This window comes from Aythya ferina (assembly GCF_964211825.1).
Source record: "Aythya ferina genome assembly, chromosome: 1".
Taxonomy (NCBI): Eukaryota; Metazoa; Chordata; class Aves; order Anseriformes; family Anatidae; genus Aythya; species Aythya ferina.
Window position 1 is genome coordinate 134,679,801 of NC_140296.1, and position 26,794 is coordinate 134,706,594.

Sequence of the window (26,794 nt, forward strand, 5' to 3'; positions counted from 1 at the left end):
TGCTGAAGGTAATTCTGACGTGTCTTTTTTTTTTTTTTTTTTTTTTCTGTTTTGCTTTCTCATCACCCTAATACATTTCAGTGTTAGTAGGGACCGCGCCGGGCCGGCCCCTCGCTGCCGCGGCGGCTGTTTCCCAACCGGCGGGTGAAACTTCGGCAGAGCCCGGCCCTGAGGGCACGGGGCCGGGCGGGGCGGTGCCACGGCCGTAATGGCGGCAGAGAGCCGGTAACGGCAGGTAAGGGCCCGGCCCGGCACGGCCAGGCCGTTAAAGCCGCCGTTCCGCGTCCGGCTCCGTGTTTGGCTCCGCCTCTGCCTGCGGGGCTGGCCGAGGGGCGGCGGCGGCGGCGGGAGCCGGCGGGTGGAGGAGCTGCGTCCGTTCAGCTGCGGTTCGTAACACGGCGGGGGGAGGGCGGCCGCTAGCTCGTCCCCGAGCTGCCTCAGGAAGCCTCAGCCGGGTAAAAGCCACTACTAAGGTCTAAAGCACCAGGTGGTGATAGCATTTTGTTCGTTTGGGCAAGTTAATCGTGTAGTTGTTCAAGTTTTTTTTTTTTTCCTTTTTTTTTTTTCTTTTTCTTTTTTTTTTTTTTTTTCTTCTCCCAAATGCTTCAATGAAACAGTCTCTTTTCTAAGTAAATGAGTCCCATTTCCCTCATGAGGGGTTTTTGCATTGGGAACTCATACATTTTCTGTAGAGAAAGGTATTTTGTTCTCCAGATCTTTGAGTATTTTGCTCGAGATTGCTTATTCTACGTATTAAGCATGGTAGTGTTCTTTAGCTTATAGTATAGTGCTTTTATAGGATGCTGTTTGCAAATGGAGTGTGGAGAAAATAACTGTCACAAGAAAAGATTTTTCTACTTGAAAAGAATCCTTGGATGCTTTCCTCAGAAACGTTGATGTCTGCATGTCAGATGATCTCCAGGCTTAGGCCTCCTGCTTCCAAATTAGCTTTCATCAGGTGAGCTTTGGAGTTGGCAAGCTGTAGGAAGCACAGGGTCTGGTAGGGTGCTTTTCTGGGGATTTAGGGTCTGCAGTCTTGGCGGCCACAAACTAAGGTGGGTTTCAAAGCCAAACGAAAGTATGTCCTTATAAAAACAAACCTAAGAATTAATATAATTAAACTTGGTGATTTCTAAGTTTTGATACTGTAGCCAAAGTCTCTTGTCAACATTATTCTTATGCTTTAGATTGAAATTGGCTTGAGAAGATTGTTGGAGAGAGACAGACTAAAAGAAAGTTTTCTATACTTAAAGATTGTTATAGAAAGATGACATCTTGGACCTTAGCCTGATGAATGAGCTTCTTGAGAGGAGGAGTAGTTTTACAGTAGCTTGCTAATCGTGTGTTGGAAGCCACAGAGACAAATAAGGATCTGCCCAATATGAACGTCATGGTGGGGAGAGATGCAGGGTTATCTGCCTAAATGCTGTTAACTTGTGAAAGGAATTAGATCAGATTCCTGATTATTTAGGTACTGTTTTTCTTTTTTTTTTTTTTTTTTTTTTTTCCTCTATCTGATGTGTTGTGTTTATAACGTGAAGCCCTGAGCAAATGTTTCTGTGGTCTTATGGACTTCAGAGTATGAGACACAATTGCAATGTTGATGATAACAGTAAAAGCCTAGAATAACTCCAGAGTGTCTTAATTCTAGATTTACAGTTGGTAGCAGAGTTTCTCTTCATTTTAACTATGCATTTTTCAATAAAGAGCTCAAACTGGTTCTGCCTTTGAAACATATCATAGAGCTTCAATGAACTAGAAGGTAGAATTAGGAATTTCATTTAATGTCTGACTTACAGAGAACCCATTGCTGAGATCCTTGTGCAGGGTTCTGTTTCTTCTGGGTCAGTTAGCGTGAATAATGCATACAAGATGAAAACTTACAGGGGTTTGCAGTGTGAATTGTAGTTGCCTGCTTAATATTTGTGACTTTGCTTATGTATATGGCATGTGTTAAACAAAATGTACCATAGAAATAGGAGTTACTAATAGCCTTTACTAGAGGGAGACTAATTAAAACTATAAATGCTGAACTTCTCATCTGAAAAGTATGTTTTTTTTTCTTTTTTTTTTTATTTGTTGTGTCTATAATGTTAGTGTTTTGATTGTGTAATTTAATTTACGGTAATAAAAATGTAGTACTTGTTTTAGGCTGCACTGAGTTGTTCAGAACATGCAGAACTCTAAAATCTGAATGTGTAGCTGCTGTTCTAGAAGTACCTGATGAGATCTTTCAGGTTCCTGTGGAAAACTGGCTTTGTAGGTGTTTTTTTTTTTTTTATTTTTTTTAATGAAATGTTGAACTTAATATTTTGTCTATCAGCTTGGTTTTGGGAAAAGAATTTTCGCTCTCAAGAACATTTTTCATTTCTTTAATAGGAAAGTAGGAGACCGCATGCACAAATACCATTACAGAGGGATCCTGTAGTAGTTTGATTTTTGGTATAAGATTTGTGTCTATAATTTTGAAAGTATAATGCTTTTTATATTTTGTTCTTTCTTTGGCTTATATTGTCTAAAAAGTGCACTTTTCTGCTCTGCATTCCATAATCTGCTGAAACTGTAATGAATGAATTGCTGTTTGTTTAGATTTTCAGAAAATTACATGGTTGTTTGCAAACAGAAATGATGCCTAAGTTTTGTAGAAGTTAAACTAAAAAAAAATAATAAATAATTTGGAACAGTTATCTGACAATTCTGGGACAAGGATCTTGACTGGATGCTAGTTCAAGTGATAGTATAGAAGATACAGAAAGAAGTTTCTATTTAAAAATCCTTCTGAGGGGGGGGGAAATATTTTGGTGTGGTAGGGTAATTAATAATAATTACAAATTAAGTCTTGATTATTCAATCATTGCTTTTTTTTTTTTTTTTTTTTAGCAGTTAGGTCTTCTATGATCAAGAATGTGTGTGCATTTACTTATTTTTAAGAAAAGCATTCTTTTACTTGAAATGAATTAACATTTTTGTGGTTATGATAAACTTTAACTGAAATGCACCTGTATCTAAATTCAAGATGTGTTAAAAGCTCCGTCTCCATTAGCATCAAAATACCTACTGGCTGAGCTAACATGGAACTGTGGCAGTTCGTCTTGCTTAACTGGGACATGATATAGAGATTATTATTTTTTTTTTTTAATAATTTTAAATACTTGATAAAAATAAACAGAAATGCTGACTAATGCTGTTCTAAGGTAGATGCATTAAGAGTTATTTTACTTTTACTTAGGGCTCAGAGATGGATTCTTTGGAAAGGTCAACAATTAGAAGTGAGCAAAAATCCAGGTAACTAGTGTTGCAGAGACTAGTTATTCTGCAAAACTATTAATGAAAATCTGAAAACATAATGGAAATACATTATTGAAAGTCAAGTATGAGAACAACATCATACTTGACAACTTGAAATGATCTTCAAAAACTAGTTTCTCCTCTAACCATGTGCTTCTTATTTGCTTAATTTGTTCTTGGGGCATGAATAATATGCTTGCTGAGTAGAAACAATTCCTGCTCAATGTAGCAGGAAGACAAGGGGGTTATCAACAACATTTTCTTTGTAGGCTTTAGCTACAAGCATTACCATTATGAACAGGATTATTAATTTCTTTGCCTGAGGCCATTTCAAATTAAATGTTTCAGTTTTAGTTAGTTTCAGGTGATTGTGAAATAAGAGGTATTGAAGAACTGTGATACTGGATTAACAGTAATTAACTGTAGAGGTAGGTTTGAAAGTCAAGGGAATGTTGTTTTTTATTACTGAAATCTTTGTTTGTCTACAGTGATTTAAATGTCTTTACACTTCTTTGCAGAGTAATGGTGGAAAGAATAATTGGTGAGGAAACATCAGTTCTTTTACACTGGCTTGGTGCTAAAATACATATTTGGAATAAGGGGTTAAATGGAATTATTTTGTATAAACATCAGGATTATTACTGAAACACAGCCAGACTCTCGTGGTAGTTTCTTCTGCTGTCTTGTTCAGTGAATACTGGGATACTCTCAAAGGTGCATTTGGCTGTAACCTGTAGCATCAGAACAGGGGGCTAGATAAACCCTTGGTCTGAACAAGCATGACTGTTCTTATGTTTGTGTGTCCTAACGTGAGAATAAGTGGGAATAAATACACTGCTTTTTTTTGTTTTGTTTTTATCTAGAAAAAAAAAAAGTTTTGTTTGAAATAGTAGAACCTTCCCATTTCTAATAGTTCTAATTACTTTCTGTCTTGTGCATTAAATAAATGATTGGGCAGTCCTCTGACTGCTTTTTCAAAATTTCGTTTGAAATGGTGTCTGGCTAGCCCAGTGAACTGAAAATTGTTAGTCAACTGTTTTGGGTCTCAAAAGTATTAGTGATTTAAAGTTGCTGTCATCTTACGGCTTTTATTATGCATGTTAACGTGGGGGGAGAAGTCCATTTTAGCTTTGGGGGGAAGATTGTTAACTGCTGCCATGCTTCTGCACAGAAAAGGAGGACTCACTTCCTTCTGGGTGTTCAATATTTTGCACAAGTGTTAATATTTCATACAAACTTCTTGAGTGACAGGAAATCTTCAGACAAGTTAGAAATAGAAAATGTGCTAAACTGCAGAAAATGATCTGTGTTTTTTGTTTGCTTCTTTTGAGAAAATTCTTAAAAAGCCTAATAACAAAGCAGCCTCGGGACCTTCTTCTTGTAATTGGAACTGGAGTAAGTGCTGCTGTTGCACCAGGAATCCCAGCGCTGTGCTCCTGGAGAAGCTGCATCGAGGCTGTAATTGAAGCAGCAGAACAGTTGAAGGTGCTGCATCCAGGAGACGTGGCTGAATTTCGTAAAAAAGTGATCAAAGATAGAGACCTGCTTGTGGTTGCACATGATCTCATCAGGAAAATGTCACCAGTGAGTGTTTTTATAACATATGCTGACTTCTGGAATTATTATACATTTTTACTTTGTCACCAACTAAAATTTTTGCCTGTTTGCCAAAACTCAAATTTTACTGTTTAAAATTGAAATTTTGCTCATACTCATATAGTAAACTGAACATGTGGAGAGGCTTAAAAACAAAACAAACAAAAATAACAACAACAAAACACCTGTGTTTTAGTGTAAGTAAGCTTTCATCATAATTAATGCAAGCAAGAATCTTGACTATTAAATATTCTCCATAATGTTGCCTGCCATTGAAAGAGGAACTTACAGCTCTGCTTGCTAAAGGTAGCGAGACCGTGAAAATACAGGTAGACTTAGACCCCATTGACAGCTTTAGATCACACAAACTGAACTGCTGTAGCTCACACTTCACTGAAGTCAGTCCATACATGCCTGGATTCTCAGCCTTTGATTCTAGGCCCCAGAGGTTTTCAGATTGTGTATTAATAGGTTTGCCAAGTCTTTGCCAATTAGTGACATACAAGCAGAGTGATGTAAATGTGATGTTCTGCAACAGGTGGTGAGGATTACAAGCTTCTCTACAGGTGAAGTATAATAGTAACCTCCCTTTTGGGAAGAGTCTGTTAGGCTTTGCAGCAAATTTAATGTTTAAGAAATTCTTTCACAATTGGGAAGCAAAAATACAAACAAAACCACAAAACAACCCACACCCTCTAGTAGTATATCACAAACTTCACATCTAGGGAATGATAATTTTAGTACACTAGCTGATCTTCAAAGCAGTAAAAGCATATTGAGAAAGATGAGGTTTCCATGTAGGTAGGCAGTAACTGCTTGAGGTGTAGACATTTGTTCTGTGTTTATTGAATATGAAGTCTGTACATTTTATAGAATTGATGTATGGTCGTGTCTGTCCCAGCAGGTACTCAGGGCAAAAAAAAAAAAAACAAAAAAACAAAAAAACAGTGCTTTTAGGACAGCAGACCTTCATGTTTATTGTCGCTTTTTTTTTTTTTTTTTTTTTTTTACAGTGAGGATTTAACTGTAGCAAAACAATTTGGTTTTACTGTACCTACATTACAAACTTCCTTGAGCAAACTACAGTATTACTTTTAAGTGGTATAAAGTGGAGGCAAGAGCACCTGAATAATTTGTGATTATTTCTGATTTTTTTTGTACATTCTAACATTTATGCTTTATATGCTGTGCAAGTTCCTAGGTTATTACACCTATTTCTCTTTTAAAGAAATGCTTTGGAATTAAGTAAATATGGGTTTTCTGTTAGAGGTATTCATGTCACACGTCCTACTTATGAAGTGTTCATCTTTATTTTATTTTTATTTTTTTTTCCTTCTTCAGCGTACTGGGGATACAAAGCCCAACTTCTTCCAGGATTGCTTAATGGAGGTGTTTGATAACTTAGAACAACACGTTCAGAACCCTGTTGTTCTGCAAGCAATCCTGAGACTAATGGAGAGAGGCACAATGGTTCTGACTACAAATTATGACAATTTACTTGAAATATTTGGTCATCAACAGGGTAAACCTATGGAGTCTTTGGACTTGAAAGATAAGGATAAGGTATGACTTAAAAGAGAAGGCAGCTCTGAGTCTTCATTGACAGATTGTTTTCCTGTGTAAAGCCTGTTAAGGCTAAAACTTCTTAATTGTTAAAGCATACTTTTAAGTTAACAGCTGATGCACTAACATTTATTTTCAGTATTTGTTTATTCTGAATAATCTGATAACAAATCACCAAATGACATTTCAGCAGCACGTTTATTAACCGCTCCCTACATTCCCTGGAAAAATAAAAACTGATAACTTTCATGAAATAATTGTAACAATCACAAATAAGATTTCACCTAGCTGATAATTAATTTGCTTTTCATATATTTTCTGTCAGCATTGCTGGAATTTGCTTGTTGGTTGAATGCTTGTTTGGACTGAAAAGCTGCAACTATCTTCAGTATCAGTAATCACCTCTTTGTAATTTAAAATAAGCTTAGGGATGAAATTAAACTCTTGCTGCAGGAAAAATGCAGAAGTTACTTCTGCTTTAAGTGGGTTTAGATGTTAGGACAGTTGTATATTTTTGCAATATCTTACTATAGTAGACGTAATGTTTAATTTTCTTTAGGTTCTTCAGTGGGCAAGAGGTCATATAAAATATGGAGTTCTTCATATTCATGGCTTGTATATGGATCCTTGTGGAATGGTGCTAGATCCTTCAGGATATAAGGATGTTACTCAAGATCCTGAAGTCATGGTTTGTGTGATCTTTAAAATACTTACCGTGTGTTTCCAAATTATTTTGTTTTTGTCATTTCATACACATTACCTTAGCCTATATGATCCAACAAAACCCTAGCTTAAATAATTGGGACACAGAAAAATGACATTATTCAGAAAGCCAGTTATGTTCTTAGGGCAGTGTATGCCCCTGTATACTGCTTCTTTGCAAGTCACAATTAAAAACCCCAGTTGTATGTCATAGTTCTAAAGCTAGTTCTAAAGCTCTTTGAATTTATCTTAAGGAAGAACACCAGACCCAGAATATCAGACAACATTGCAATAATTCTTTACCATATTTTATCATGTGGTAGCTTGGGTTCATTTTTTAGGGGCATAAGCTATAACTAGGTCCAGATCTTGGATCCTTAATGCTGTGTTACATGTTTGGAGAAATAAAACATTTGGTAAAGAATATTAATTTTCTGTACTTACTGATTGACCTATCAGGAGTCTAATCTTCTATAATTATTATTCTTTCTGTTTAAAATGTCCTTACTGGAAATATTTATATGTACATAATTTTCTATGGTAACTTTTGATTTTGAGGATTTATTGTTTTGTAGAGACAGTGCTTATGAAATGTCAGTTTGCTGCAATCCTAAAATATATACTTAATTCAGTTCAATAGTGATAGATGCTCTGCTTCTCCTTTTATGCCTGATGCATTTTAAAAGCTCTTACTTTGATCTTTTGGCTGTCAAAATAAATGTAGCTCTTCTGTTTTTATATTTCTGAACAGGAAGTTATCCAAAATTTGTATCAAACAAAGTCTTTTTTGTTTTTGGGCTGTGGAGAGACTCTACGTGATCAGATATTCCAAGCTCTTTTTCTTTATACTGTAAAGAATAAGGTGGATTTAGAACATTACATGCTGGTGCTTAAAGAAAACGAAGAGCACTTTTTTAAGCTCCAGGCAGATATGCTTCTGAATGGAATAAAAGTAGTATCTTATGGGGACTGCTTTAAATAATTCCCAGAGTATGTACAAGATCTGACTACTCAAATCTGCAAGCACAGAAGTCCAGGTAATGTATTAATTCAGAAAATTTAGAGTAGGTACAGTTATCTGAACAGTTAGGCTGAAATGATGACAGTGTGTGTCACTAGCACTAGGTCTGTGGAACATCTCCATTTATTATTGACTTGTAGAACTGAAACACATGCCAAAGTTGTAACCACATTTATTTCTGTAAGTTCTTTTTGTCTATTTGTAGTATTTGGTTAAGATACTCGCTCTCATGTTTGTTTGTTTATTGGTCTGGACTATTCTTGTATATTGAGTATTACATTATATGTGTCATAGTAGTAAAAGATAATTAAAAAATATGTAATAATTGGTGGGATAAACTGACCCAAAATTCATAATTATGCTTAAAGTGGGAAACTAAATGAGAAAAGGATGTAAACAGTACACCCAGTAGCATTTAGCTTAACGCAGTTAGGACTGTGTTAGAGTACCTGAGTGTAAGCATAGTCTTTTGTGAAAGAAAAGTAGGAACTGTGGAATAATATTCCACTTTTTGACAGTAAATGATGTTCTGTAGAGTGTATTTTATGCTAGAATGGGAAATAATTCAATACCTTTGCAGAAGGTAACAGCTATGCATAGACAAGATAAGTTTTACCAAGTAGATCCTTCTACCCACTTTTTTTTTTTTTCTTTTCCCTTGCATCCTGTGGTCTCTCATCTCTTAAAATCTCTAAGCCATAACAATAAAGAGCCTTTAGTATAAAACAGTAGAAAAAGAGCAATTTGAAGGAAAGGAGAGAGATTTCTTTACCATTTTCCAAACAAGGACAGTTCTACTATGGCTTATTCAGACAGCTGGGGAAAATAACCTTGGGAAGAATCTCATTTCAAAAATCTTATTTATCATGTCAGCGAAACTGCTTTGTCTACAGTTATTGCAAAGTGGTGCATAGCAGGTATCTTGTCCTTGCTCTCTACAAAAGAAGATCACAGGTAAAAGCCCAAACTATGTAATGGTTTCTGTAAGTGCATTTAGACTGGCTTTCTGTAAGTCCATTTAGACTGGCTTAGATTTTTCTGACCATGAAAGCTAGAAAAGTATTATAGCATCTAGGTTTTGGAAGGTCTGTCTGCAGTGTAGACACTGAAAAATACATTGGGGTGGAATGTCAGACACTAAAATAGCCTTAGCCTGCTAGTTTGTTTGGTCTTTGCCACGCTAATGTTGATTGTTATGCATATACTTTCATAGTCTGAGAAGTATCTAGAGTATGCGGAATCCAGACTATCCAATATATTGCACAGCAGCCATTGAGCTCAAAACAGTGTGAGAAATATATGTAACTGAACTCTAAATATGAAATAAAAAGGGTGATTATTGTTGGAAATGACTGCAAGATCAGACCATAATGCTGCCCTTTTCATTCAGTGGGATTACTGATTGGCATACTACTTCCAAGAAGAGGGACCTCTGACTTCTAACTCTTGTTCTTATTTACAAGTCCCCAACGGACTTATTTACAAGGATCCCAAAGAAAACTGATTTTAGATGTAACTACTCCCTGTGGTACCCAACTGCCAGGTTTCATTATTTTCACTTTTGTTTTATAACAGACCTTGACAATATATTATTTTGTTATTGTTTCAGGGCTTATTCTGCAGAGAACTCTTTTCTTTCCCCTACTCATGAACTTTCAGTGATTTCTTACTGCCCATAAAAGTATTTCTTCCTTTTTTTGTGTTTTTATTTTAAACCGGGGTTCTTATGCAAAATCTATTTTTAAAAATAGCACAAGAAACTTGTCAGGCTATATGAAAGAAATATAACTTTGGTATTTTGGGGCATTACCTTAAAGGTGCAATATCTGGATGCTAACTTGTGCTGTTGCTGTGTCTCACCCTCCTCTAGATGCTGATTGAGTGGACAGCACAACGCTGTTGGATAAACAGTGTTCTTCTTTTCACAAAGTTTCATTATCTACCAGAGATACAAAAATAAGTCTGTAACTTACAATGTAATCAAATGACAACTGTGTAGTTCTCTGATTTAGTTGTAAAAGTCTACTTAACGGATTATTTCTCTTCTTTCCATATAGTAGCAGGTAACTGCTGGGTGTCATCAGTCAGTAAAATGACAAACTCCAGCAAACATATCAAAAACATATCATATTAGCGCTGATCAAATTAAGATATTAACATCAATGAGTTTTGGCTTAAATTTCCAAATGTAGATTCTCTCTTTTTAAAGATGACATTCATGTAAGGTATGTAATACTAAAGGTGAATTTTTGAAGTGTTGTACAATTATCTTTGTGATCCTTTGTGAAGATGGATCACAGGGAAGTTCCACACCAACATGCGAAAGAACTTTATCATAAGGGTGACAGAGCACTGGAACAGGCTGTCCAGGGAGGTTGTGGAGTCTCCTTTTCTGGAGATATTCAAGGCCCATCTGGATGCCTACCTGGGCAGCCTGCTCTAAGGAACCTGCTTTGGCAGCGGGATAGGACTTGATCTCTTCCAACCCCTACAATTCTGTGATCCCTCTGAAGCAGAGCAATAATACATTCACTTTTTTATTTTTTGTATAAAATAGCAAAGTATCCCTTTGAAACAACACTTCAACTTAAAAACATAGCAAAATCATAGCATTTCTAAAATCTTTGTGCTGCTGCAGCAAGTGTCAGGATTACAATGGATCAAAATTGTATAGAAGTATCACTTCATTATTGTATGTTAAGGGTCTTCTGCATTGCAGGAGATGAAAAACCCCACTCTTCCACAACCAAAAAATTATGCAAGGCCCAAGATATTTATGGGCAGGTGTAATAGATGAATTTTGGAATTTGATTTTACGCATATCCCTCTTTGAGATGAGGTCATAAATCCCTTTTTTCAGGAATGCACAACCAGGCATCAGTGGAGAAGAAACCAGAACAACTTAATCCAGTTCAACTTAGTGAGTTAGTAAGGAGCTTTTAGTTACCACCTTCCTTACAAGTAATTTTAGCACCTGTTATACTTGTATTTTGGAATACGTATCACGCTAAACATCTCCTAACACAGCTTTGCATAGTAAAAATTCAAAACTAGTTTTAGGTGATGTATGTCATAACTTTGAGGGCCTTTCCCTTCCATTAATTTTTACTGTTCACCTTTGCTGTTTCTGCTTCAGCAGTAGCTTATATCTAAAACTGCTTTTTTGAATAACAGCTCCAGACTTTTTACAGAAGCTTCTTGCCTGTGAACTCCACAGGCATTATCACACAAAACCAGAAAACTCATTTTCTTCAAAAGGCAGCTGTATAATTAGCTAGTTACTGTTTTATATCTTAGTACCACAGCTCAGTGTTGGGAGAAGCCTTGGGGTCACTGAATTGCTGCAGATGTTTACTAGGTGTTAGAATCCAAGTATAAGAACCTTAGTGGACCAGTATTGTGTTTAAATATTTAGTGCTTGTAAACAAAACAAAACAAAAACCACGTATTTATGCACATTCACACTACATGTATGTAGGATGATTAAAATACTATTTCTTACTGTTTTTTTCCCCTCTCTTTCCACAGGAACTTCATGTATGGACAGTGCTAAAAGGAAATTAAGAGAAAATGGTACTGACTCTCCCAAGAGAATCAAGCAATCAGATAATGGTATATCTACTATTGAATGGGAGGGGGAAAAACACACACAAAACAGTTAAAATCTGCTGTTTTTAACAGCAGATGTTTTATTTCTGCATTGAAGGTTTTGAGCTAAGTATTTCCATGGTTTCAAGTGGAATAAAAATCGTGTATGTCTTAGCATTTTCTTTTCTAGGGATGTAAATGGTAATGCATGTGAAATTTTGAGTGATACTAGTCACTCTGCAGGCACTTCTGAACTAGTGAACTACTGAAACTGTATCTGTAAGGTCATTTAACAGCACATAGATAAAAGTTTTACCTGCCTGTTTTTGAAGCCAGATGGACCAAGTTCTTAACAGTTTGGCCTGAATATGGTGATTTGAAGCACAATGGAGGTGCTGTTCAGATCTGTCAATTACTGTTGGCATACTATGGAACTACCTGTTAGTTGCCTTTAAAATGAAGGATTTCTTAAAATTCTTTTTCTCATCAGCTGATCTGCAATTAGGCTGCATGAGGTTGATTTCTTCAGGGGGGGTCTGTCAGCACAAGTTTGCAAGATTCAGACCTCTCTAAGCTGCTTTGAGCAGGAAGTGTTTTGCATTTATGGAACCTACATCACAGTAACTTCCCTATTTTATGTTTTTAGCACAAGCATTCGTTTTCACTTGTCAGTCTACTAAGGCATGAGTTTACAGGGAGGGAAATCAAGAAAAATACAGTGGCATGCATGGGGGTTTACTGACCCTTTTGCACTATATTTTCATGGAAATATTCTAGTGGTTGTCTAACCACAGTATGTTGCCAGTTATCTCAGCAGATAATGGACAGTCTTAATGCAGTGGGAATAAAACAGGGTAGTATCTGATCATGTATCTGACATTTTCTAGTGTGTAACTTCCATGACAGCTGAACTACTCAAATGACTAAAGTTAGGCAGTATGCTCACTTCTTTCCTGAGTTACTGTCACTTTACCTTGCACTGAATTGTTCCAGCACTTGACTGACAGAATTACTGCTTTAGTTGCTAACACTGATCTGGCATTTTCTAGTCAGCTGCCTCTCACCTCAATGTCTGCAGGAGAGCATATTCAGGGTCATTTTTGTGCTGATACGAGCCCATTTATATCTGGGGGTCCTGGAGGTTGCTTCAGGTAGGTTTCTCTGAGGTTCCTTGTGGAGTTGATCTGTAATGCCTTGTGAGAGTGCACAACACACGTGATGTTGTATGGGGAAGTGAAAGTCATAGGGCTGGGGGGCTGGGCCCACATAGTTGTAAATGGAATAAAATCCAGCTGGAGGCCAGTCACCAGCAGTGTCCCCCAGCGCTCAGTAATAGGGTCAGTTCTCTTCAGTATCTTTATCAATGATCTGGACAAGGAGACTGCAAGCTTACTGACAGTGCACACGGTGTTGATCTGCTCGAGGGCAGGAGGGCTTTGCAGAGAGATCTGGGTAGGCTGGACCAATGGGCTGAGGCCAACTGTATGAGGTTCAACAAGGCTCAGTGCTGGGTCCTGCACCTGGGGCACAACCCCATGAAGTGCTACAGGCTGGGAGATGAGTGGCTAGCTGGAAAGCTGCCTGGCAGAAAGGGACCTGGGGGCATTGGTTGATAGCTGGCTGAATATGAGCCAGCAGTGTGCTCAGGTGGCCAAGGCCAACGGCATCCTGGAGAAGAGGATGCTTAGAGGAGACCTTATTGCTCTCTACAGCTACCTGAAAGGAGGCTGTAGCGAGATGATGATTGGCCTCTTCTCTGACTGAGAAGCAATATGCCTCAAGTTGTGCCAGTAGAGGCCTAGGGTTGATATTAGGAAAAACTTCTTCACTGAAAATTATGAAGCATTGGAAAAGGCTGCCCAAGGAACGGGTTGAGTCACCATCACTGGAGGTATTTAAGATGTGTAGATGTGGTGCTTAGGGCTATGGGTTAGTGGTAGACTTGGCAGTGCTATGTTAGTGGTTGGCCTTGATCTTAGAGGTCTTTTCAAAACTACATTAGTCTATGGAAAACAACTTCTGCATGTTCTGTAGTCTGTATGTTTACAAAATGAAAAGCTTGAAACTAAGACACATGCTTCTTTCTAGACTAATCACTAATGAGATGGTTAGAGTTCTTTTGGTGGGGTATGTCCTTGTCCCTTTTCTGAAGTAGGCAAATGAAAGTTCTGAAGATACTTTACATAGAAAAGCAATCTAAACAATACACATGCACTCCTATCTCAGAAGAAAATACTCCATATTTAGAAACCATACTTAAGAATACTATCTTACACCAAAACCCAAAGAACCCAACTACCGGTTCACATGTTTTCAGCTGTTTTTTTTTTTAAAGTTAAACCAGCTGGAAAGGTGGCCATATGCATCCTCTCATTTATGGCATTGCATTTCTGCACACATCACTTTTGAAAATTGTCTTTTAGCCTCGTGTACCATTACTGGTAAGACTAACCTATGGAACTTGCCCTCTCCAATCAGCATGAATGTGTAGTTTCAGTGGTTAGGCATACTGGCTTGGACGATGATGTATCAGATTAGAGCACTTATGCTGCAGGTTGAAGCATCAGTTTAATTTACAAATAAATAGTCAGTCCTTAAGAGGTCAGTTTAAGCTGTACCCTAAAATTGTGTAGCACTTTATCCTGTGCCTCAGATCAGATCCACATTAGAAAACCACATTCCCTTCCTCTTGTAAGGATCAACTTGCAACTGAACATTAGTGATTCTTTGGTTTTGTAGACAATGGTGACTTGTACAACAGCCTTTCCTTACTCAAGTGCTTTGCATTTGAATCTGGAAAAGCAGATAAGTAATTAATGGGTTATTCTGGGGGTTATACCCCTATCACATGACTACTGTCATCCATTTACATTTTAGCCACTGTATGGAAAGGGTTGCCTTAAAGCTACCTCAGGGTTTAAAACAGTCAAAAGGGACAGAAGGTGCAGGCTGTTGCATTTGATTTATGAGTTATGCAAAAGAGTAACATGTTTAGAACTTCATTGAAATTACTACCTCTGTACAGTGAAGAAACTACCCCTAGAACTGGACATGTTAAATGTTTGCTGAGTCTACTCTAGATGGTTCTTTTTGTACTTTTTTAAAATGGGTCTAAGATACTTACTGACTGAAACAGTCTCCTTGACCATTTATTATCCCGTTTTGTTTATGCTACATAATAAGGTGGTAGGAAATCTAGTACATACTCTAATATTTAAAATCAACCATGCCAGTCTTGTATAATAGCTAATATACGTAGCTTTTACCTTTCTTCCAACATTTAGTTCTTTCCTGTATTCTTCTATTTCAACTATGTGTTCTGCAAAAATGGTTAAAACCCCAAGCTTCTGTATTTGCAATATGCAGACTGATCAGGATCAAAGATCTTTGAAAAACATTAGCAGTAGCTCTTCTATTCATCCTTCATCCAATGAATAGTGCTTCTATTCATCCAACAGAAGCACTGCCATGCTTGTTAAAAGATGTTTAAATAAGTGTTACAAACTTGCAGAGTATGTTCAGAGTAAATCATTTTTATTTAATGGAGTGTATCAGCAACATTAACTATTTGATAAACATTTCTCTACAGTTAAGTGGACACATTCAAGTCACTGAAATGCCTTCCATAGGAACACACTAATGCTCATCTTTCATTCCTTCCTTATGCAGTAACCTCAACCATCCAGTGTTTGTGTGCAACAAGCACTATAGAAGCAAGACATTACAAGGTATAAGTGTGTAATAAGCATGGTGGACTACAGGAAGTTAGTATATGAACACAAGATATAATTAGGAGCAAGCATAAGCCAAATGAAGGTCTTCAGTATGCACCAAGATAAAACCCAGGCCAGATTAATTGATTCTAGCTCTCAAATAATGTTCTGTAACCAACTTTGTTATTGCTGTTTCTTAGATGAAGCACAGCCAGCAAGATTGATGGCACTAGGACAGCTATACAACAGGTAGTTGTCAGCTCAACTGCAAAATAATAGCAGATAACTTTTTCTAAGGCTGCTACCTCTATGGCAGCTGCCTCACACCTGTTTTATTCTTCTCTGTTGTGGATAGGGTACAATACCTTGGAAGTTTTCTCCAGGTCGCATTAAACCTCTAAAAAGGTGTAAGGTAAGCTTTTGTAAAGCTCGCTCTTTTCATAAGGTATCAGGGGACAGCTGAAGTATTAAAGGCATCACACAAGTCATGCAAGACATTAGCTATATTCCTGTTTTTTAAAATACCAAGATAGTGGAAATAATCCTATCTGAAAGCAAACAGATGCACGTGCAACACAAAGACCTGTAAAGGTCCTGACAAGACCAGTGTTAACAGGCACTGAAAATAAATCTAAACACATTTCTTCTCATAAAAAGTCTTACTCTCTGTAATACAGTGCGCTTATGTGAACCCATAGTCCTTCATCTTAAGACAGAAAAAAAAAAAAAAACACAAAACCTACCTTTGAGGAAAAGGCTTTGCTTACCAGAATAACACACACTTAATAAGAACCTCTGTCTTGTTAACAAACTGTATCAATGAGTGACTCCCTCAAAGTTTTAGAACACTTTTTTTTTAAATGTAAACATTTATCTATTGATCTGTAATACCCACTTTCAGATTTTAACAGTCAGCTGTAAACATGCTTCGTATCACCTGGCCCTGAAGTTATCCTTGTTTTATTTTTATAAAGAACTGTGTACATATTTCTCCATTTCTTCTTGGTCATCTGGATACTCGGTAAGATCCAAAGTCAGTACCTGACTGAACATACCATTATCATGCTGAAAAGAGGAAGAATCACACAATTCAAAACATTTCTGTTACTTGAAGTAAACACTTCATAAATGACTGCGATACAATAATGAGCTTGAGTTACCAAAGTGGTCTTTTCATCAAATCAGTACATGCAGTTACATCTGAAAACAAAATTGTTCAAACCCAGCAACAACTTCATACATAATTCACTAGTAATTCTGCACATGTAAATTGGTACTTCAACAAAACCAGCTTGTGTTAGTTAACAAAACTTAATAATTTTTACCTCTGGACACACTCCAATCAATGCATCTGCTTTGGAATAAAACTCTTCCTTCAGAGAAATAACTATCATTTGAAACTGTTCATGTGCCTGCTCCCTAATGAAACTTGATACCTTTAGAAAGAAGCCAAATGATAAAGTTAGTTCTGGCCAGCTGAAACCACGCTGTAATTACTGTAATCACGGAATGGTGAGGAAAGAACTTAACTACATTAGCATCAGAAGTCAATGATTCAGTTGTGAAATAAGGAAGATAAAAAAGAGAAAACTGTCTTAAGACATACAGTGCATATTAAGAACCTCCCTCTGATTTGCTGCTTTGATAACAATCATTCACTCCAATGAATAAAGCTACAGAAGAACATCAGTGCCAATGGAAGTTATTTTATGTATTAGAATTTAGAAGGGAGGTAGAAATTCCCAAATCTGAAAAAAAAATGTGAAAAAGCTGTTACTGGTTGTTTACTAGTATTCATTTAATGTTAGTCCACATTGTAGGTGACAATTTTTTTCCCAATGATCTGCAAAATGAAAAGTACAAATAATAAGCTATAAACTGGAGACTGAGTAAGGCAGCACCCCATAATATAAATTACATAGTAAAGGAAAACAAGTACTTTTTTAGTCAATCTGTACAGTTTTATCCATGTGTGGTAGAAGATATTATTTGAGGAACAGCCTTTAGTGAATTACATCATTAACATTCAATTTATGATATAATTACAAGAAGATTATTGAATATCTGCTTCAGCAAATCTTTAAACCAGAAAAACATAAAAGAAAAAGATTTCTTCATTCAAAGCATAAAAGCTAGATACCACAGAGTACCAGCAACATATAACATTTCCACGTATCATTTTTGCTCACTTGCTATATTAAATGCCTGTGAATATTTGGGTGCTTTCTAGTATCAGGCTAATAAAAAATGCATTTTACTGATAAGGAAAGAGATAAGGAAGACGCTGGGAGCAGGGAAGGGAATTTTGGTTTTGCTCATTCTGCAGTTTAAGACACTTCATACATGCTTAGAGCATAGTCTAACTCTCCCTACAGGCAGCTCTAGATACATATTCAAACTAATGAAACAATTATTTATTTAGGAAACCACTATTTTGTTACCCTTGTTCTGAATCATATGGGCAGCTACTCTGCAAGTAGCTATCAGTTACAGCCTCCATCACAGGCTGCCTGCTTTATGTGAAAAGAGCAGCCACTTTGATAAACTCTCCCAGCCCCTTCCATGCCACATCCAGTGGCAGGAGCAGCAGACAGGAACTGTTTGGTTAACAACTGTTAATGTGACTCTTTTGGAAAATACTTAGTGAGCAATGAATGTGTTTTTTAATGTAAAGAGAAGTAAATTAATCAGATCAGAAATATGTTTTAATTAAGAAACTAGGCTACTCATTGTTTATAGCATTCTGAGAAGGAATATTGCTTAGCATATTCTAAGATATAAAGTGGACATCTCTTCTGTCAGAGGTAGCAGAATAAGCCTACGGAGAGAGGCAAATTGCAGAAAACTCACTGCTGTGTCTATCATCAGTTGCGTTAAGGCACAATTTGTAGTCTCTATGGAAAGAGAGAGCGTTACCAATGAAGCCACAGACTTCAATGAATGCATACATAATTGACGAGAAAGGTAAAATAGGAGAACTTGGAGGCAGTCTGCTTAACTCTGTAGCAATCTTCAGCAGCCAGAATTAAGACTCCAGAATTAAGAATAACATCCAGAAAATGCAATACTAGTATTTAACCAAACACATCACCTTCAACTGTTGTGATAAGCCATAGTGGTCCTGAGTGAAAGGCTAGTAACTAGAGAAGTATCCTGTTGGATTATGGAGGTGTTTTGTGATCACTTCATTTGTAATCTCATTAACAATCACGTAATTGACAGGCTAACTCTAATGCTTGCTTAGATATCTTCATTACAGTTCTATTACATCTGATCTAGTATCGCTGAAACATGGTAAACTGTGTTAAAACACATGCAGCATACATCATCTCCTCAAAAGTAGCACATGATGGGTACCCCTCACGGACTTGGATCCTGTGAAACCTTTAAGGAACTTAGATTCTGGAAAAGGCGTCTCCCAAGGCTTGAGGGGTGAGTAACCTCTGAGAAGGAATTCTTCCATCCAGCAGGCACAACTAATGGATCTTCCTAAGCTGTTTACTACAGAGGTACCCTCCAAGCAAACTCTGCAGTGCACTCGACACAACACAGTTAGATCCAGTAGGAAAACAAACCAAAACTGTTTGGTGTTCATAAAATTGCTCTCATTAATTAAGTTCTACCAAGACTGACATCACTGTTAATACTGCTAGAAATATGCCTCTTACTTTTAGTAGAAAGGAATATTTCCATAATAAAAAAAAAATCCATGTACATGTGGAGATCTTTTTGATTCCTCTCCTAAACAAGGACTCCGTGTACCATGTCTTCTCTTCCCAGAGACTGACACCTACAGTTGGCAATCTTTCTTTGTATTCTGTCATAATTTTCTTTCTAGTGACTAACTGCTACCAAAAGGAAAAAAAAATGAAGCAAGAGCAACTGGAAGCTTTTTTTAAATCAAACAAGAATTCTAAAGTGACTGGAGTGATAGCTCTTAATTGGTGCTAATGAGGATGAAAATATTTAGTAAGCCAATCAAATTAAATATATAAAATTAATACTCCAGTAATAGAATGACTTGATTTTCAACACCCAGATAGGCTCCTTTCTGCTTCTTAGTATTAAGGGAACACAAAGTCCTTAAAAATTCAAACTAAACAAACCCAGTCACGGATGACCTTTATGTTCGATTTTATCACACCCGTTCATGCTGAGTACTTTCATAGTCCTGACCTATTTTCTCCAATTCAGTTTTGAGAATGATTAAGATACTGTTAGATTTATGAATTTAAACCTAGCCTTAGTCAAGCACCTCATATACAACATTTATTTCTGTTCTAAACATATCATATTTTGAAATGGGTTAACACAGTGTAATCAATCTCTTTATCCCTACAACCTCTAACAGTAAGTAGCCATCCTTCTGCAAAACATACCATTATATTGCAAATAAAAGGATAAGGTAAAAGGGACCAACTTACTTTATCAATGTTTGTGTTATCCAGGGCAGCATCTATCTCATCTAAAATAAAAAAAGGTGCTGGCCGAAAACTGTGAAAGAAAATACAGTACTTTGCATTTAGGTACAAAAATATTAATAAACATTTTGATTACTTTGCAAGTTACTATCATAAAATTCTCATAAAAAGTAATGACAGGTAAGGGATTTTAGTAAGTGACTGCATACTGTATTAGCAGGTTTGTAGCATATATAAGTATGCTTTCTTCTTGCAACTTAAGCAGCCGAATACTTGGAAAATACAAGAATTTCTTACCTGTGTATAGCAAATATAAGAGCCAGAGCTGCCACAGTTTTTTCTCCTCCTGACAAACTGTCCATTGGCATAAATCGCTTCCCTGGAGCCACACAGTTAAAGCCAATGCCTTCTAGGTAAGGCTCCTCGGGATTTTCAGGACTAAGGAATGCCTGGAAATGCATACATTTCAATATTAATGACATTTATAAAATTATTATGATGGGTATTTCTAAGATTAAATATGGAGTGAGCTAGGTTTGAAGCTGTTAAATCAGCTTCATTTGTTGGAAACACTTGTTCATCCATACTGAAGAGCAGTGCTATAAAACTTCCCAGTGAACATTCCTCTTAATGAAGCACAAGCAAGGAAGCTAATTAACAAAATTATTTTGAAAAGGCTCCACATATTTGTTACTTACAAACTTTTACCTACTAAATAAATTTGTTTTTCAACCTTTTATGTAGTTTTTATTTTTCTAATGAAAACTCTACTATGAAAACAGTTTTCTTTATGGCTTGGAAGTAAAGATAGTTCAAAAACTACTTATTTTTTTGGTGAAACATTAGTTTATAAAATCTAGCTTTGAGTTGCTACTACAGTTCATGCTATCTGAAGAAAGATTTTAATATAGGTAGGCCTTCTCCTATACTTTGTATGTCAGTTCCCACATTTAAAATTTACAACTATTATTTTAAAGGAACGGCTATTTTACTAAAACATTAAAAAGTATGACAGAAACTAAATGGTACGTGGTTTATGACACAAAGTCAAGACCTGCCTACTATTTAGTCTAGGTTAAAAGGTATGGGACCAGTGATCATAAGGAAAGAAATACTTGACTATACAGTCCAACCTAGAAGCAGAAAGGATATGTTTAAAGATATTTTAGCATTTACTTAATTTAAATTAAATAAATTTAAATATTTACCAATTTAAATTTAATAAATTTAAAGCATTTACCAAGTATATGATTCTGAAGAAAAACAAAATCTGAAGTTTAAGATGACAAAACTTCAAGCCTGCACTCTAAACATTCAGCCACCTACTGAATCTGATGTGACAGAAGTGTTTGGGTGTTTCCTCTTTACTTGCAGCATTAATATTGAAACCATAGCAAAGATTAATTGTGACGTAATTTTTCCACAGATCCCTTAAAAGTTACCAACCTATTAAGTCTATCATTTTAAAAATATACTTAAGAGGGACATAAGAAGTTTCAAAACATCATACAAAAAAACAGCATTGAAATATTAATTGATTATTTTTATAATTATTGATACTAATGATTAAGTATTTTGAATTATTTGTCACTGGTAACACTTCAAGCTCACGTATCTGTCTGATGTCAAGCACTGTCTGGTGTATTATTCTCCTCCGATCTTAAAATTCTCAAGTCATTATTATTTAAGTTTCTCCTTCAGAGCTGAAACTGTCTTAAGGATACTAAAAACAATAAGTCTTCTTATTCTGTATAACAAAGTTTCAGGTACCATTTTAAGCCAAGTACCAGAGAACATGACACACCTGAGCACTACCGTTCCTGCAAAGTTTTTTGTAGATCTGATCAATAGCTATGGAGGCATGCTCAAAGCACCGGCTAAAAAGCTCGTATCTCCTTTTCTTCACCTGTTCAAATTCTTGTTTGGATATTCTGGCCTCCTTTCTGCTGGTCTCAAAAGCTATTAAAAAAAAAAACAAAACCAAACAAACAAACAAAAAAAAAAACACACACTAAAATTATTCCGTAACAAGCCTCTAAGAAAATACACAGAACAAATATGTATTGTACCCCATAACAAGCATCAAAGGAAATACTTCAGAAAAAGGTTCCAATGCACATGCAAGCAGCATATCAACACCGAGTTTCCTTCCAGACTTCAACTGTTGGCCCCCAAAACTATGAAGTTGGTATGTATTCAGTCTGTTCTATGCCACATTACTCTGGACTAAGCAACAAAATTTTGCCTCCCAATTGTCTCTTTACGCTGGCTGGTCTAAGCAGCACCAGAGTTTACTGATTACAGCTTCCGAACTCCTTGGTTTTGGTAGCATTTTAATGTCTGTGATGTTCTTTGAGGACACCAATAATTTGGTAGTGATGCTCATGTCTGTGATTCTGGGCAAACTTTTAATTATGAAAAAATAGAAGAATTTTACTGTTGAAGTTAGCCATTTTTAGAAAATAAGCAGAAATACTTTATAATGCCATTTGGCTAAGAAAGAAATTGCTTGTGATTGCTTGTGCAAAGTGATTCTTTGCTACACATGCAAACTGTATTTTAATAAAATACTGTAAAAATATATTTTAATACACTACTTACATATAATTAAAAAGACAACTGAGGATAAACACTTAAGCACAGGAAATACCTCAATGCCCGAAAGAAGCAAAACCACCAAGATTGACCCCAGAAAAAAAAGTAATTTTAATTAGGGCGAGAACTCTCACAGCCACTGAAGAGATGAATAGGACTCAGTGTTACCATCCATTGATTCTTGGAACTTGTCCCGAGCTATCTGTAATTTCTCCAATGCTCTCAGGTTTGGAGCAGCTGTCTTCATTAAAGTACTCTCTTTAGATTTCATTTCCTGCTGCATTTGGTTCAGATGAGCCTCTCTTTCTTCATCAGACTCTAGGTCCTAAAGAAATAAACAACACCAACGAAAAAGACATAAAATTTGCTTTTAGGCCAAGACATTTCAACACATACAACAACCAGTCATGGTTTCTGGAGAAGCACCCACTCATCTAATAGTTTTATCTGGAAACACAACTAAACAAAAAACTCAACCCAGGATCTTAGCTCTCTGAATCAATTTACTAGGTCCTAAGTATTGTTCTACAAGACCTTTAAAAACAGACAAATTTCCTTCAGCATAGAAGTCCATGTTTAAATACAACATAAGAGGGAGACTAGCAGAAATGACTACTCAATTTCTGAGAAAAGCTTTCAAGACACAATCTTGAAGACTTTTTGAGATAAGTTAAAATGACAGATTCCTCCTTGTTCTGCACCTAACCTCTGATGCTTAATTATTTTCCTGATTAAAAAGAAACAGATACACACACAAAATCCAGCTAAGAATATGTGACTGTTACAGAGGGAAATATTCTAAGTTTCAGTTTCTGAAAATACTACAGAAAGAAGATGGTGCAGCTCCCTCACATCACCTCTGGCAGCCAATCTCTAGTTTTCTAGAGTTTTGTGTCATAACCTATTGCGGTGGAAATTAAAGGCAGAAGGTAAAGAGCAAGGAAAAAAATCGGTTATATTTACTATTTCTCTATTCTATTCTTATGGTTTAAGTAAGCGTTAAATTAAATTTAGTAACGTAGTTAACCAAGCTATCTAAAAATCCCATATATTGCTATGTACAATTACAAAACCAAAACAAACACAAACACACACTCTTTAGCTTACCAGTGTTTTAAAAATCTTTCAATTGAAGGCTAAGGTGAGGACTAAAATGTCAACAAAATATTTTAAATAAAACTGTGTTTATTTTAAACAAGAGATTACCTTCAGATCACTTGCTAGGCCACTGTAGTCTATCTTAATTGCCTCTTCCCTCTCATAGATAGTTGTAGTCTGAGTGCCTTCCGTTTCAGTTCCCAGCTATAAATACAGTGGACATTCCAGTTCAGAAATATGAAAAGTGAAGTTTTAAACTCTTTAAACAATACATTGAAAGGACAGGAAAAGACAAGACAGTTGTAAGAGGGTATGAGGTAACCTTTTCACTGCTCCTCCCTCATACAAAACTTAAGTAACTTAAGATCCTACAAATCTAAAGAAATAAATGCACCTTTTATATAAAGATGAAAATATCTGCCAATTTCAGTTTAAAGCTAAGATGAAAGCAGCAGTAGTATATTTGAAATCAATTTTGGAACAATTTGCACACTGAAAATCTACCATTATCTCTTGATGGGAAGTAATTTAATTTTCTGTAATAACTCATTCCCCTTTCAAGAAAAGGCTCTGCAGTGTGTAAGTCAAGGCATTTCTTCTATTCAGTTGGCCTCAGGAAAAAAAAAAATCAATTCTGTTTAACACAGGCAGCGCATCTTCTGGACTCTGTAAGTCTCAATTTTAAACAGCTACCTGCCCTTGAATGAAACACGTATCATTGTCAGTTCCTTTCCTACCAAACTTATTTCTCAGAACCAAATATAATAATGTCCTCTCAATGTTATGACCTAGAAATCAAATTTGTTACTCCTACTGCCTACCTCCTTGTTTTCTGTCTTCCATATTCATAAACTGATAATTGAGCTACCTACATACTCTGATGATTATCAATTCATCTCTTTCCCCTTCACATGAGCGCCTATTTCACTTTTTGCTTCTGGCCCACCCATTTATATCTATCATCCAATAAAACCACCTAAGGAATGAGCTCAACAAGATTCCTTCCAAATTTGCAGACACAACTCCCTCAAAAGCAATAGTGCGTGTTTTTTTGTTTGTTTGTTTGTTTTCAATAGTGGAGAAAGTATCCTTTCTTCTCACAAGAGATCAGCTGGAGAAAGAGGGAAGACTGAGAAAAATAGTAAGGTTCAATCCCCTGCTAGCAGAAATATTTCTATTTTAGCCTATCCCTGATTTCTGTAAGTATCTGTATCTACTGAAGACAAAAGGAAGATTTTAGACTGTATTTATGTTATGAATACATGATTAACTAAGTATTATCTTGACCCATGTACATGCCACATTTACTTATGGTTGACTTGAACCTTTTGTCTATCTTATGTCTATCTAGAATACTCCTTCAGGTCAATTTGTACCACTGATTTTAGATATTGTGCAGGAATACTTTTCAAGCACAGGCAGAAACACTTGCAAACAACATTTCAGCAGACAAAAATAAACAAAAATCCTTCCTTTGAAAGAAGGCGGCCTGATCATATCAAAGCAATTAATTTATTTTAGCATTAGTCTTTGAGACAACCAGAAAGCAAGTAAGAAAAAAAAATCATTAAATTCAAGACTGGATAATTGCTCCTGCATGGTATCTATCTTACATAAACATTTTAAGTACCTCTATTTCACTGATATCATCCAGTGATCCAAATAGGAGATTTATTTTCAAGTCCTGCACCTTGCACTCAAGAAGCATATTATGCCTTCTTAATCTTTTATCTTCCAATGAGGTTTCTATAGCTGCACCTTCCTTTTGTAATTTTGCAGCTTCCCTACATAAACAAATGGCACAAAACCATTAAGAGCAGCAACATCACTGCCAATAACATCTACAGTCAAACAGCATGAAAAACAGTTACCTTTGTAATCCCCATCAAAAATAAAGTGGTACTTAAATTTCTCCATCCTCTTTATGACCTGAAAGCACCAAGATCCTACAAGTCTGTGTCAACATATGTTTTTTAAACATCATAAATTTAACGATTAAGAGACAGAACATTAAACACATTAGTAATAAACAAGCATGAGGAAACTGAAATGTAAACTGTCTCTGAAACAGTTGACTTAAAAGAAGGATAAAGACAAAACCGTGACAAAAAATTAACATTAGGTTAAGGTATCCAACACTTGATAGGACTGGAGAAAATTGGAACGCTAAAATCAGAAAAAAATAAAAATCTCATTAAGTAAACTAGCTGTACAACCCGAATGAATATATAAAACTACCAGCAAACATCTGCAGTAAAACACTTCAAGAAGCGTTTAACATCTTTGAACATGTTCCCTTCAGAACTATCGCTAGGTATATAAAATATATATGTATATAAACTATGTAGAATAACATTCTCATTATGGGATGCTCTCATGAGGTAATCTCATCCACATTACTTTTGGGAACCACATATGGAAGTGGAAGCCCTTTTTACCTCATGCATACTGTAAATGCCAGTTACCATGTCTCTAATGATCTTTCACATGAAAACAGAACATGAAAAATTCAGACATCGCAAGAACTCCTCTAAAGATTATAGCGTATCATTTTTCTCAGGCATATAATTCATAATTACCTATTAAGAGTTAACAACTTCTTTCTGAATTCTTCAACTTCACTTTGGGTTTTCATAATCTCAGATTTATGAGCACTTAATGTATCCTTAAGATGTTGCTCCTCCTCCACAATTTCGTTCACTCTTTTTAGATGTTTTTCCTCATCCTGCATCAAAATATTTTCATTTTTAACCTTTTACCAAAAACCTTTTAGTATACAGCTATATATAAAGTTGATGTTTAAACCCAGTACAATACTTCAAAATGTGTTGCAGCACAGTCTGAAGGGCATGGTGAAAAAAGCCCATCTTACACATTAGAATATCCAGCTGTTTTGTATACTTAGGCATGGCCAGCTCCAGATTTGTGACTGTACCAGACTAGATGATAATGCCACCACACAAGGCAGGGATCCTAAGACTCCTACAATCCCATGGACTACTCTTTTCCTCAGTTATTCCCATAGCCCTACTAAAAAGAACCCATCTGCTGCACTTGTACGACATATTTAGCAACACCTTAGGTACCCGAAATCATTTAAAAAGTATTGTTCATTAGAAGAGAAATCCTGAGGCAATCTGCATAAAAGAAAGAATCTCTGAAAAGTATCTGCAAAGGAGCAAAACACAATTGAAGTACTTTAGGTAAGT

General features: G+C 36.1%; 2 protein-coding genes across 17 annotated transcripts in view; one reads left to right on the forward strand and one right to left on the reverse strand.

Annotated features, from left to right (window-relative positions):
* The first annotated feature begins 64 nt into the window (after positions 1-64).
* On the forward strand, positions 65-16,226 carry FAM118A (family with sequence similarity 118 member A). 12 transcript variants are annotated; one of them, XR_014685586.1, is made up of 9 exons: positions 65-235; positions 3,230-3,285; positions 4,620-4,872; positions 6,226-6,447; positions 7,007-7,135; positions 7,874-8,186; positions 11,031-11,098; positions 11,699-11,782; positions 15,672-16,226. XR_014685586.1 is itself a non-coding variant. In XM_084496785.1 (7 exons), coding segments are annotated over exons 2-7 (720 nt in total). In that variant the 5' UTR covers positions 65-235; positions 3,230-3,238; the 3' UTR covers positions 11,700-11,932. The 12 variants fall into 12 exon arrangements, 6 of the variants coding, with proteins under 6 accessions (XP_084352911.1, XP_084352916.1, XP_084352912.1 ...); XR_014685587.1 differs by lacking the exon at positions 7,874-8,186; XR_014685590.1 differs by lacking the exons at positions 11,031-11,098; positions 15,672-16,226 and adding an exon at positions 800-958 and having other exon boundaries at positions 104-235; positions 7,901-8,186; positions 11,699-11,932.
* SMC1B (structural maintenance of chromosomes 1B) overlaps positions 12,099-26,794 on the reverse strand; it is a 39,936-nt gene continuing 25,240 nt past the window's right edge. For 2 of the 5 annotated variants that reach the window (XM_084496702.1, XM_084496700.1), the window contains 9 exons: positions 26,165-26,310; positions 25,216-25,369; positions 23,694-23,789; positions 22,656-22,812; positions 21,697-21,851; positions 20,190-20,341; positions 19,896-19,965; positions 16,797-16,907; positions 12,099-16,536 (listed from right to left, as the gene is read on the reverse strand). In XM_084496702.1, the coding sequence (XP_084352828.1) occupies positions 16,438-16,536; positions 16,797-16,907; positions 19,896-19,965; positions 20,190-20,341; positions 21,697-21,851; positions 22,656-22,812; positions 23,694-23,789; positions 25,216-25,369; positions 26,165-26,310 (1,140 nt within the window). In that variant the 3' untranslated portion in view covers positions 12,099-16,437. Of the gene's footprint in view, positions 16,537-16,764; positions 17,220-19,836; positions 19,966-20,189; positions 20,342-21,696; positions 21,852-22,655; positions 22,813-23,693; positions 23,790-25,215; positions 25,370-26,164; positions 26,311-26,794 lie in introns of those variants that run through there. The other 3 variants (XM_084496701.1, XM_084496703.1, XM_084496704.1) reach the window with 3 other exon arrangements.